Source organism: Pelophylax lessonae (genome assembly GCF_965119305.1).
Source record: "Pelophylax lessonae genome assembly, chromosome: 13".
In the NCBI taxonomy this organism is placed as follows: Eukaryota; Metazoa; Chordata; class Amphibia; order Anura; family Ranidae; genus Pelophylax; species Pelophylax lessonae.
In genome coordinates, this window is record NC_138780.1 from 21,571,989 (window position 1) to 21,586,075 (window position 14,087).

Below are 14,087 nucleotides of genomic sequence, written 5' to 3' on the forward strand. Positions count from 1 at the left end.
CCACAGAGCCCCCCCATTCCATATCAGGGTCCCCACAGAGCACCCCCCCCTCACATTAGGGTCCCCACAGCGCCACCCCATCCCATCCCACCCCACATCAGGGTCCCCAGAACTGCTCCTACTCACGTTTTTAGGCTAAGGCTGACACACAGGACTCACTGTGCTGTGCTGGCCTGGAGTAGCTGAAGGGAGGAGCCAACACTCCACTCAGCACGCAGCAGAGGAGGAAGGAGGCTCCGCAGTGTATGCTGGGGCCTCACTCTCCTCCTCCTCAGATTACCTCACTGGTTGCTAGACGCCAGGCAGCGATAGCAACCAGTGCACCGCAGTACAGGCCAGCAGCATGGCAGCTCTGCCGCCGCTACTGGCCTGGGCTGGGGCTCCAGAGCAGGGGGACTCACTGATGGTGACTGGTCTGGCTCTGGAGTGGGAAATATTCTCGGGGGGGGGGGGGTCAATTGAGGGCACAGATGTCTAAAATGAGCGTACTGGTACGCTAAGGCACACAGGGAGGTGGCGGTACGCTCAAGAGCCATATTTGGCGGTACTGAGTACGGGTGTGTACCGGCCAACTTAAAGCACTGTGTGGAAGCATTGTCATCTTAGGACAGAAGTGTGTTTGAACTACTAAACACCTTTCACCATGACATTGGGTGTACTGTAGTCCTCAGAGATAGGTTGGAATAATAGTAGTTTCAATATCCAGTTTGCCCTGGATCAACGTTATTAGTTGCCAAAGTGCAAGAAGGCCGGACAACAGCACTATAACAAAACTATGACACTCTAGGGCAGTGACGGCGACGAACCTTGGCACCCCAGATGTTTTGGAACTACATTTCCCACGATGCTCAACTACACTACAGAGTGCATGAGTATCGTGGGAAATGTAGTTCTAAAACATCTGGGGTGCCAAGGTTTGCCATCACTGCTGTGGGGCCATTTGTTATAGTGATGAGAATGGGATAACCCACACTATGGCAATGCATTACTATGATCCAGGGTAGGTGGCATGCAGGGCAGCCCTAGAATTGAGAAGAGGGAAGTCCTTCAGACCTCTTCCACCCTCTGCTCCGCTGCTGGAGCCAAAGGGTTAGTGCTCTGATGTTAAGTCTGTGTGATTTGGGGGGCTCTGATGTGAAGAGGGGCCCCCAATGTGATAGGGGAACAATGGCGCGAAGGGGTAACTGATGTAATGGGGGAACTTCCATCATGATGGGGGAGCCTCTGACAAGAAAAGGTGGGCTCTGATCTAATGGGGGAACCTCTGATGTGATTGGGTGATGGGAGGACCTCCAACATCATCGGAGGCCTCTGACGTGATAGGGGGCTTTTGATGTGAAGTTAGGTTCCCAGGATTAGATTACTATTTATATGTAACATTTATGTTTTTAGACTTGAGTGCCTTGACTGAAAATAGGTTAAGAAAAGCTGTGCTAACCAATAAGAGTGCAACACGTGACGTTACCAGCTCACACGATTTTTGGCAGGATTGATGGGTATTTTTTTTTGAACTTTTGGAACAAATATCGAAACGCTTTCATTGGAATATTTAAAGTGATTCTAAAAAGGCACAAGGATTTTACCTTAATGTATTCTTTTCAAATAGCACACTGATCCAATGACATGAAATGGAAGTAGTGAGATGTCTAATATAGGAGCTGGTCCAGGACGTGGGACTCTCCTTGGCAGTGGCCGCCAGGCAATTCAAATCCAAGCTCTGTCACAGCAGGTGATCCCTGCTTTGTGTGATCCAGCCTGCTCTCATCCCTGTGATCCACGTGAACTGAAGAGGCCGCGCAGATACGCACTGGCGAGGCCGCGCAGATACGCACTGGCGAGGCCGCGCAGATACGCACTGGCGAGGCCGCGCAGATACGCACTGGCCAGGCCGCGCTGATACGCACTGGCCAGGCCGCGCTGATACGCACTGGCCAGGCCGCAAAGATACACACATGCCAGGCCGCAAAGATACACACTGGCCAGGCCGCAAAGATACACACTGGCCAGGCCGCAAAGATACACACTGGCCAGGCCGCAAAGATACACACTGGCCAGGCCGCAAAGATACACACTGGCCAGGCCGCAAAGATACACACTGGCCAGGCCGCAAAGATACACACTGGCCAGGCCGCAAAGATACACACTGGCCAGGCTGCAAAGATACACACTGATAAGCTGCATTGATGAGGCTGCGCTGATGGGCACTGGGCAAAGCTGCGCTGATGAGGTTGCACTGATGGGCCCTGATGAGGCCGCACTGATAAAGTTGTTGTTAATATATATTTTTGCAACTTAATTCTGCACAAAACATTTAACAGTTTAATTTCATTAATAATTTACAGGAGCATGTTTAGGGGCGGGGCAGGGTAGGGGTTGGGTGGGGCAACTGTTGGCGAGTAACTCTTAAGGCCTGGTTAGTAGCTCAGGACTTGAAATTTTGAGCCCTGCTTTAAAGTCGATGTAAACCGGTTTTAAAAAATTTGACCTTGGCACATATATCTGTAGTGTTTTCTAATCTCTCTCCAAAGCCTTAAGTCCCGTGTCTTTCTGCTGTTTTGTTGCTCTGTTATCAGCATGATAACTTCTGACAAGCTCTCCATCAACCAACCAAGATAAAACCAGCCTGAAATTTGTGTGATACAATCAATAGATTAGCATAGAGCTTGTCTTGTCACAGCACAGCTCTGCAAGTCTCTGAATATGAGGGGGAGGGGGGGGGGGGGGTTTGGGTGTGTGCCTTTCCTCCAATCAGCTTTCTTGGCTGTATGCCAAGAATCCACCCCCAGTGCTGAACAGGAAGAGGAAGTCTCTGACACCATGTGCACTTTCTAAAGAATATATATAAAGCTGAAAACAGCAGATATGCATGTAAAACTTATGTAAGGAGATTCTTTTTATCTCTATGTATCATCTGAGGTGGTTCACTTCACTGGGTATATTTGAGGGTTTACATCCACTTTAATGCATATAATGGTTAGTATTTCCCACAGCAACCAAGCAACATCTCCCTTCTATTCTTCCATATTGCACTACTAATATGCAAAGAAGTATCCGGTTACTATAAGTAGCAAGAACACCTAGCCAATCCGCTCATTAAAAAGTGACCTCAGATTCCTTGTGGACCAATCGTGTGGATTAGCCAATGACTGGACCCGCGCTTGAGCTGGTGTCCTGAATGTACATAAGGTGGGATATCCCCCCCACAAAGTGTAAAAGGCCTTACCTCTTAGTGTTATGAATGGCGGTCCCACCCAGGATGATGCGTACACCTGGAGTTGTCCGATTCAGGTTGTAGACGGTTAAAGCCTCTTCGTAGGTAGCTCCGCCCACAATGAACACAATAATATCCTGAGGCCTAAAAGACAAGAGAGTGTCGAGTAGGCAAAAAGGTGTAACATGAGGCGATCAGAAAGTCTGCAACTTGCTAATTTATTTATTACAGGTACTTGTATTGAGCTGTCCATTTACGCAGCGCTTTACATACATTTTATACATTCACATCATCCCCTGCCCTCAGGGAGTTTACAATTCAAAGTTCGTAACATACTACATACACATTCCAGGGTGAATTTAGACAGGAGTCAATTAACCTACCGGCATGTCTTTGAAGTGTGGAAGGGAACCAGAGTACCCGGAGGAAACCCACGCAGGCACAGGGAGAACATGCAAACGCCAAGCAGGTAGTGCCATGGTTGGGATTCAAACCAACAACCCTAGTGCTGCTAGGAGGAAGTGCTAACTACTTAGCCATTGTGCTGCCGCTAATAATTAGCATCTGTCATTAAGGCATTGGGCCAGAGGCGTAACTAGAACCTTCAGGGCCCCAGTGCAAGAAACCATGAACGGCCCCCCTGGACCCCTGGCCGGGGCCCTTCCCTTCAAGCCTGGGGCTCTTCCCACTGATCCTGGGGCCCTTTACTCTCATTGCGGGACCCTTTATTAAAGTCCCGCAACGAGACCCTTTCACAAGTTCTGCAGTGGGCTCCCTTCCTGCCATCTTGGTGGTGGAATGCCAGGGCCCGGTTGCAAGTGTGACCTTTGCGATCCTGAAAGTTCACCCACTGGTGTCAGTAGTTTTTATTTTTTGGTATTTTAATTGTTTTTTTTTTATCATTTTATTTTATTTTTTTTACAATGTCACTGACTATGACTGTCCATTCAGAAAAGGAAGGAGCTGGTAAATTACAGATTTACTGCCCCCTTCCTGGTTCTCTATTGTGACACATCCCCTGCAGCAGCCGGCAGGAGAGGGGAGGGAGCACAGTGGGGGGGGGGGAGCACACAGGGGCCCAGAGACAGCAGAACATAAGTGAACTGGCTAGGAGGAGTGGCGGGGGCAGCATACAGAGGAACCAATCTCCTCCATTTTCCTCCTGCAGCTACAGGAGGAAAAAGGAGGACAGTGATTTCTCTACATGCTGCCCCCGCCGCCCCTCCTATCCAGGTGTACAGGGGAGCCGCACAGGCCCCCAGGAGCATGGGGCCCTGTTGCAATTGCAACCCCTGCAGTTATGCCCCTGCATTGGGCGCTGCCAGGACAGGATGTGGGTGTAACAAGGAAGAATCGCTGTTGTAGGGGGAATCCCCCCCCCCCATTCTGTACTTCGTATGTGTGACACAAATCAGCCTATATGGTTTAGTGACTTAGGCAAGCCATAGGCGGTGAATTTCTTTCCTGCAACCACAGGAAAGCAATTTGCACAATTCCCCCATCAACACAATCAGTGCTGACAGGGGAATCCCTCCACCGAGCAATTGTCTGCTCCTGGTGGGTTGGGGGGGGGGGGGGGGGGGCCTGCCTGGGGGTTGTGGTGGATGCAGCCACTAGCAACATTAGCAAAGGAATCCAGCAGGCTGGTTGTACCAAAGTTGATCGATCAACTTGGTACATTAAGCCTGCCCACATACAGTTTGAACCTCGGCCGGTTCATTTCAAACCGTCTATGGCCGGCTTAAGTTTATATTCTATGAACTTTTTGACATTGTTTGATCAGCACGCTGGGGCTACAAAATTGTATGCAAAAAGTAACCGCTGTTTGCAGTCGGCAGCGACGCCTTCCACTGATATAGATGCAGCTTCTTTCTTGCTAATGTAAAAGCGGCTGTATTACGCAAGACTTACTTCCCCCTTCAGAGATCTTGCAACATCTATGTGTGACCCTGATAGCACTGGAAGCAGCCATGAGGCTTCCGAGGCCATTATGACCACTATGTACACTAGCTTGAAGATATCTACAGTGCCTTGAAAAAGTATTCGTACCCCTTGAAAAAAAAAAAAAGTATTTGTATGCACAATTCAATGGCGGGCACAGAGGACGGGAACCCGTATGGAGGCTGTATATTTCCGTGGACGGGTGACTGATGGGTCTGTCTTCTTCCTCCCAGCCTCCTGCAGAACAGTAATATGGAGGAATTGGCCGCACACCACCAGAAGACTTGATAGAAAACAGGATCTTTGCATATAGAAGAGTATACACCACTCAGGTCGGTCTGTATCCACAGTCCATAGTGGGTGCTGGACCTCGGCTCGCCACCGCAGACAAAGTAATATGGAGGAATTGGCCTCACACCACCAGAAGACTTGATAGAAAACAGGATCTTTTATTCGTGCATATACAGCAGGGGTGGGGAACCTTTTTTCTGCCGAGGGCCATTTTGGTATTTTTAAAATCATTCGGGGGCCGTACAAAATTATCAACTTAAAAATGTGCCTGTTATATTTGGTCAAACGTTTAATTAACTCACCCCTAATGTGATGGCTGCAACTGCTTCTCTTTGGTGAGGTGTGTGATGTTAGCTGGTATTGATGATGTTGCTACTGGCAACTGGTTTTCCAGGTTTGCCCCCCTTAATGCAGAGTGATGAGCGCCCCCTTCAATGCAGAGGGATGATCGCCCCCTTCAATGCAGAGGGATGATCGCCCCCTTCAATGCAGAGGGATGATCGCCCCCATCAATGCAGAGGGATGAGCGCCCCCATCAATGCAGAGGGATGAGCGCCTCCCATCAATGCAGAGGGATGAGCGCCTCCCATCAATGCAGAGGGATGAGCGCCCCCCATCAATGCAGAGGGATGAGCGCCCCCCATCAATGCAGAGGGATGAGCGCCCCCATCAATGCAGAGGGATGAGCGCCTCCCATCAATGCAGAGGGATGAGCGCCTCCCATCAATGCAGAGGGATGAGCGCCTCCCATCAATGCAGAGGGATGAGCGCCCCCCATCAATGCAGAGGGATGAGCGCCCCCATCAATGCAGAGGGATGAGCGCCCCCATCAATGCAGAGGGATGAGCGCCCCCATCAATGCAGGGGGATGAGCGCCCCCATCAATGCAGAGGGATGAGCGCCCCCATCAATGCAGAGGGATGAGCGCCCCCATCAATGCAGAGGGATGAGCGCCCCCATCAATGCAGAGGGATGAGCGCCCCCATCAATGCAGAGGGATGAGCGCCCCCATCAATGCAGAGTGATTAGCGCCCCCATCAATGCAGAGCACATGGGGATTAGAGCGCCTCCTGATTACACACAGAGCGGGTTCTTCTACTTACCCGGCACGGGCGCTCTCATACGAAGTCACGCCGCCTGGACCGACTCCTATGATAGACGTCACCACTGTGTTGTCTATCATAGGTAGAAGGCATGACTTTGTATGACAGCGGCCGCGCCAGGTAAGCAGAGGAACCCGCTCTGTGTGTAATCAGGAGGCGCTCCCCCTCCCCTTCCCCTCCGGAGGCAGCGAAATGGCAGGGCCGGATCAGATGGCTTCGGGGGCACCATACGGCCAGCGGGCCGTAGGCTCCCCACCCCTGATATACAGGTACAGCAGGATGGGAATGGTAGATGCGTTTCACACGAACTCAGCGTGCTTTTTTACTAATCTTCAGTAGTGAACAAGTACACTGAGTTCGTGTGAAACGCGTCTACCATTCCCATCCTGCTGTACCTGTATATGCACTAAAAAATAATGTATGTTTTCGATCAAGTCTTCTGGTGCTGTGTGGCCAATTCCTCCATATTACTTTGTCTACGGTGGTGAGCCGAGGTCCAGCACCCACAATGGACTGTGGATACAGACCCACCTGAGCGGTGTATACTCTTCTATATGACTCCTGCTGCGCAGTAGACTTTCGCATTGGAATACCAAACCAGGGAATCCAATGAGAGGAGGCGAACATTCCAGCAAGAGGAAGGGGCTCCTCTAATTCAGCTCTTTGTATTTTGGGGTGTCTTCATGATGGTACCATTTGAGATATCAGTGTGTGGAGCTATGAGAGGACCCTGGACTACATAAAGGCCCCAGCTGGGTATTAAGCCAAAAGCGCCATTTACCTCCTAATACAAAATCAATAAGAGTTGGTAAGCAAGTATTTAAGCCTTTGGTGGTGTTACCTGAATTCCCTTTAAAGGTGACGGACAGCGGTATTTTTCCCCAACAAGGACCTCTTTTTTCATCACTTGTGGACTGATTTGATATTAATTGACTCATTATGGACATTCACTATTAGCGCAACTTTTATATATAATGTTTTTGGTTGTAACGTGACAAAATGTGGAAACTGTCAAGGGGTGTGAATACTTTTTCAAGGCACTGTATGTGTGGGCCTTTGGCAGGCAGCTGGCTGTGCTAACAGGATGAGAATACCAAATTGCCTCTCCCTCCAGGGGCTGACTGGCAACTTTCGGCCCAGGGGGCAAGCACAACCAGAGGCCCATGGTGCAGCAACTCGGCCCCCCTCCCACTCTCCCTCTTCCCGGCCTCCTTCTGACCCCCATTCCAGGCTGAACCTCCACTCCAGGTACTCTCTACTCACTGGCCGAACTCAGGCCTGGCCGGGGGAGAAGAGTCTCCAGTGGGGCATGGAACCGGCCTCTGTTTAGACACAGTTTACACCATCCATGCTGGGGGGGGGGGGGGAGGCTGCGCTCTGTTCTTCAACTCAGTAGGTCAACGGTGGGGAAGTTTTACTTCTCTTTCCCAGGAATTCTTTAGCCATGTCTGTGGCAGAAGTGGTGCAGCCTTTTTACAGGGTATCAGAGTGTCAGAGTTTTTAAAAGTAGCGCATGCACTGCTTTTTCCACGTTCCAGATCGATCTGCAGCCCATTCAAATGAAAGGGTTGAAAAATCGCACCACACGGGAATGCGACATGCATTCCTATGTGAGCCTGGTAGCCGGCCCTAAAACTAGAAGTGAAGGGAAACCTCCCCAGTGGGGACAAAGGCTACAATAAAAACCCAACAGGAGATCTAATTCCTTCATGCAGTGACAGAAGTCACACAATGCAATAACTTCCTTAACTACTTTGCTGTTGACCATGCCCTGGGGTGAAAAAGGGTGATAAAATAAAATAAAAATGTAATTTGTGTTTATGTTGGAGTGATTTGCCTTCACGTTTTGTCCCAGCACTACCACTAAACAGCTTTTATTGTGTCTGAGGCAATGTGTTTCTCAGGAGTCTTACCTGTCTCTCAGTGTGCTGGGCCCCACATAAGGGTAAGTGTTGTCTCTTAGTTTCCCTTTGATAAGCTTGTCCAGGGTTTCCAGGAGGAGCGGCTGGTGCTGGGTGTACACATTCTCCACCCCCTATTTAACAACAAATAGGTATATCAATTAGAGCTCATAGCTGAATTTCAGGCAGATACTAAAGAGACAAACTAATGCAAGTTTTTTTTTTTTCCCCAAGCCATTTTTTGGATTTTTTTCCAGAAAAATTGGAGAAAAAAGTGTATTCAAGCTATATAACGAGGATCTTAATGAAAGATTTCTGCGACTTTATGCAAAGTCTTAAAATGATTGCAAGTTTTCTCAGCTGAAGAGACACAAATCCTGGAACACAGTTCAAGTAACACTGTACTTCTCAATGCAGTTCTTAAACAATCAAGAGAAAAATGGATTTTTGTAAAATCTTACCGTAAAATCCTTTTCTCTTAGCTCATCGACAGACGTAGTCCTCGGTGATACACCACCTTCGGGTTATGTTACCTCCGCAGGAGCAGGACTAGACAGGAAATTAAAAAGCTCTGGCCACACCCTAGGGGCAGTCCCAGAGGGTATATCCTCTCTCTCTCTGCCTCAGCAAATCAGTTATGTGAAAAAGCAGTGCTTAGAGAATTTAACCCAACCCAACTCCAAAACAGAGGGGCGGGGACTACGTCTGTCGATGAGCTAAGAGAAAAGGATTTTACGGTAAGATTTTACAAAAATCCATTTTTCTCTAGCGCTCATCGACAGACGTAGTCCTCGGTGATACACCACCTTCGGGACGTCCCAGAGCAGTATCACAACTGAGGGGTGGGAAAATGGAAATCAAAATCCCAATCTAGAAGGCCCAACCGGTGCCAACTAGAAGTTTACAATGCTCATCCTAAATGATGAGACTCAACAAAAAAAAATTTTTCAAACAGAAAAAAACCCTCGAGGTAGACCACCGGTCTCCTCAAATTGCGGCCTGCAAAACCTTGCGGCCAAATGAGGCATCCGCCGATGCCGTCACATCAATTTTATAGAATTTAGTAAAGGTATGTACCGACGACCAAGTGGCCGCCTTACATACCTGGACCACTGACGCCTGATGGCGAAAGGCCCAGGAAGTACTGAGCGCTCGAGTGGAGTGCGCCCTAACAGGGAACGGAGGACTCTGACCCTTAATAGAATAAGCCTGTACCACCGTTTGTCTAATCCATTTGGCAATGGTCGCGGCAGATGCAGGCAAACCCTTTCTGGGGCCATCCGTGATCACAAAAAGTGAATCCGTCTTACGGAATGATTCCGTAGCTTTCAGGTATACCCTGATTGCCCGAACCACATCCAAGGAATGCAACGCATGTTCCCGATGATGCTTGGGCTGAGGACACAAGGAAGGTAGTACAATATCTTCATTCAGATGAAAATCTGAAACCACCTTAGGAAGAAAAGATGGCTTAGGATGAAGTACTACCTTATCCCTATGAATCACTAAGTATGGGGACTGGCATGATAATGCAGCCAGTTCTGACACCCTGCGAGCAGAAGTAATAGCCACCAAGAAGACCACCTTCTGGGATAAAGTAAGCAAGGGAATCTCCCTGATGTTTTCAAAGGGAGGTTTCTGTAGAACCGACAAAACCAAATTAAGATCCCAGGGCGGTAAGGGCGCGCGGACTGGAGGAGCCAGGTGCCGCACCCCCTGGATGAAATTCCGCACCAAGGATTTGGTAGCTAAAGGTTTCTGAAAGAAGATTGCTAATGCTGAAACTTGACCCTTGATGGTGCTCAAGGCTAGCTTCTGCTCAACCCCTTGTTGCAAAAAGGCCAATATTCGAGACACCGAATAGGTACGTGGAGGAAATCCTAAAGATTCGCACCACGCAATATAAGTCTTCCATGTGTGATAATAGACTTTGCTGGAAGTCGCTTTCCTTGCTTTAATAAGGGTAGGAATGACAGAAGTAGACAAACCTCTGTCCTTCAGTACTTGGGTCTCAATGGCCAGGCCATTAAAACCAGCGACTGTAAAGCACGAAGGTAAATAGGTCCTTGAGACTACAGACACTCCCTGAGACGAAGTTCCCACGGAACGTCTGCGACTAACCTGTCCAAGTCGGCCAGGCCGGCTTGAAGAGGCCAGCCTAGAATTTCTAGGACCACTGGCGCTGATTGGATCTGAACCAGGCGTCCCTAGAGGTATCTGGCCCCGACCATCCGAGAAAGTCTGGTCGTTTTCTGTTCCCACACATTTATCAGATACCTGATAGTTATCAGGCAAGGTGATCTTTTCTGGTTGAACCTCAGGGACCGAAGTCACCCGACTAGAGGCTACTTGGCCTATCTGGTCAATCAGATCCGATTCCTGTGAGGTATCGGGACTAATCTTAGGAAAAGGTAAATGAAAAGATCTATACAGGGAACGGTAACTACCGCTTCCTGTACTTAAATGTTGGAAGGGAAGAATCGCACCGGTAGTAGTGGTTGATGCTCGATCTAATGTCCTGAATACCGGTGAAAACGTCCCCCCACCCTGAAATTGGGTGGGGGCGCACCTTCAGGCTGTGTACTCCTTTACTTCGGGTTTGGCTGGGTTGGTCCTCTGCTTGTCCGACCAGCCCTTCTTGAACCCTCCTGGAGGAGTCTTGCCTTTCCCGGAAGTACCAGCCGGGCGTCCTTTATGGGCGGTAAAGAAAGGTCCTCGCTTATTGCGAGGTTCCTTAGCTTTTGCAGCCTGTGGCAAAAAAGTACTCTTGCCCCCGGTGGCATCCTTAATGATTTCATCTAGGTTGGCTCCAAATAGACGATTCCCCTGGAAAGGGAGATTGGTCAAAGTCTTTTTGGAACCTAGGTCAGCTGACCAGCATTTTAACCACAGCACACGTCTGAGGATCACTGCTAACTTAGATGCATGCCCTAACAAGGGAGTAGTGTCCAAGGCTGCGTCACAGATAAACCGTAGCCCTTGTATGATCTGTTCTATCAAATCAGATGTCTCCTGGGGAATATCCTTTCCCCTAAGATCTTGGCGTACCATCTTCGCCCATTCTGTAAGTGTCTGGGAAACTAGACCAATAACAATTACTGGTCTAAATGCTGACCCTATCAGAGAAAAGATAGTGCGGGACTCCGCTTCTATCTTTCGATCCACCGGATCCTTAAAGGACGAAGTGTCCTCCACTGGAATAACCGTGGCTTTATTCAGCCTGGAAATAGGCGGATCCACGACTGGTGGTACCGTCCATTTCTTAATGATGGATTCCTCAAACGGATAGCGTCTAGCAATACGCTTGGAAATAGTAAAGGTACGTTTAGAATGTTCCCATTCTCCTTTAATCTGATTTCCAAAACATTTAGGTACAGGAAAAGCCTTCGCCGTCTTGATGGGCTTATTAGTCCCAAAAGGCCTCTCTGTTTCAGTTGCCTCTGCCGGTAAAGCCTCAAGTTTTAAGGTTTCTTGCACTGCCACAACTAGTGCGTCCACCAATGCTTCTTCCTGAATTATAGCAGGAGAAGAAGCGTCCTCCTCACTGTCTGAGGGGGCTTTACCTGGGATAGCAACCCTTGCAGAGGAACCTGCAACTGCAGTGACCATCTCTGAATCAGAGTCAGAGGTGTCAGATAGTATAGGGGTAGGCGGGGGTCGCTTCCTTGACCCCCGTCCCTGACAGGCCGCCTCCACCCGAGCCACCATAGACTCCAAAATTGCTGTAAATGACTCTATACTCTGTACACCGGCGGGTCCCGAGGCCCCCTCGAGGGAAACAGGTGGGGGAATCTGTGTGGCAGGGTCCATAATAACTCCAGTTACTTCCTGGATGATATAATTCAAAGTAAAGAAAAAACTTTTTTTTTTTTTTTTTTTTTTGACCCTCAGCGCCACAAAAAACCCCTTAGTGTTACCTGCTAGGGATCCCTATCGATCGAGAGAGAGAGAGATAGACCCCCAGGCTCACCACTTGATGTTCAGAGTTGAACTGCAACAGCTTACAGCGCTGTCTTAGACAAACAGGAAGTCTTTTGGCTGGCTGCCCAGGAAGAAAGGAGGCGGCTCCGCCCCTCTGTACGCCTTCCGGCGCCTCCCCCAAGCTCCACGAGGTGTAGAATCACCTAAAACATGGCCGCCCCCATGCTGGAGACACGAGGCTACGCCAAAATGGCGGCTCGTGCGATCCAGCAAAAAAAATGGCGGCGGCCTGTGCTGACTAGCGGTGTGCTGCAGGCACACAACACTCTCTCTGCATGGGGATATGGCGTGTTTGGCGGTACCGGCCCTGGCGGACCGCATGGCCGTTCGGGAGGCCTGCTATTAGCTGGAGATCTGACTTGGAAGGCAGTCTACATGTCCATGGCTTCTGACTGGTAGGTAGCTTATACTTAACCCATAAGATTCCCAGAATGCCACAGATTACATCTTTAAAACATGTATACAATAGATTGTTAGCTCCCAAACCAAGCCTCCTGGCTTTTGCACACATAAAATCACACTCAAAGTAGGAGGATTTGTGACATGTTATAGGATAGAAAGAAACTCTTTCTTACCATACAGAGAGGGGCCCGCGTTCACCACAAAAACCCGTCAGGGAAAACAGGGGGAACATACTACTCACCATACCGGAACCAGGCGGGCACCAACTCCTGACAGTACCCCTCTCCACCGGGGCGGGAGGGCTGTAGACCGATACAGACGCCGTGACTCATGGTCTTTGGCGTTTCAGCGAGACGTTTAACTCGCGGGTTCAGTCCTTTTAATGGGACTTTGTCGCGGCCGACCCAGCGCGGAGCTATGGCCTGCACGCGCTCGTAGGCTGAACTGGGGTGACCACCGGATCTCAACATCCAGCACGTCGCCCAGTTCAGCTTTCTTGCTTGAAGATCTCACAGGAACACTGGAGAAAAAAAGCTGTCCAAAAATCCTTTAGAAAAAAATTTCTTGCCAGGACCTAAGATCCCAGCAAGGTATCTAGGTCCTTACTCCTAACTAGACAGAAAATAACTGATTTGCTGAGGCAGAGAGAGAGAGGATATACCCTCTGGGACTGCCCCTAGGGTGTGGCCAGAGCTTTTTAATTTCCTGTCTAGTCCTGCTCCTGCGGAGGTAACATAACCCGAAGGTGGTGTATCACCGAGGACTACGTCTGTCGATGAGCGCTAGAGAAATATACATTTCTGCCTATAGGGGGCACTGCAGGGGAAAAGCTCCAGTTTAGTTTGCTTGTGGGCTTCATCTTGTACCTTATACAGTTGGGTGATTGCTGGGATACAGTACACAATAGTTTCTGTCCTCTCAGGCCCTAATTGACAGGTAAGAGGGTAAATTTGACTGACAAATGAGTTTATCTTTATAACCTTTAAATTATTCCTATTAATGTTTTCCACCATCACAGCATAATGTTTCCCTATAGTCTGATCAGTAAATTGTTTTTTCATTTCCTCCTCTCAGTTAAATGGTGAGACCAACATCTAGAGTTTGGAAACATTTCCACAGTGCAATTTCTGCTGAGAGCGGAGCTGCAATTTGCAAATAATATTCTTTTCCAAATGCTACAAAGATGACAAAAACACATCCTTGCGTGCCCTAAAGACAGTATAAATATTTTATGGAACTAAATGAGGAGGACCACAG

General features: G+C 49.0%; 1 protein-coding gene across 1 annotated transcript in view; it reads right to left on the bottom strand.

The window, feature by feature from the left end:
- Nucleotides 1-14,087, bottom strand: part of VPS45 (vacuolar protein sorting 45 homolog) — an 85,392-nt gene that overhangs the window by 25,928 nt on the left and 45,377 nt on the right. Inside the window, exons 13-14 of the mRNA XM_082275179.1 lie at nt 8,460-8,581; nt 3,224-3,355 (exon numbers count right to left, since the gene is read on the bottom strand). Of these exons, the coding sequence (XP_082131305.1) occupies nt 3,224-3,355; nt 8,460-8,581 (254 nt within the window). The remainder of the gene's footprint in view (nt 1-3,223; nt 3,356-8,459; nt 8,582-14,087) is intronic.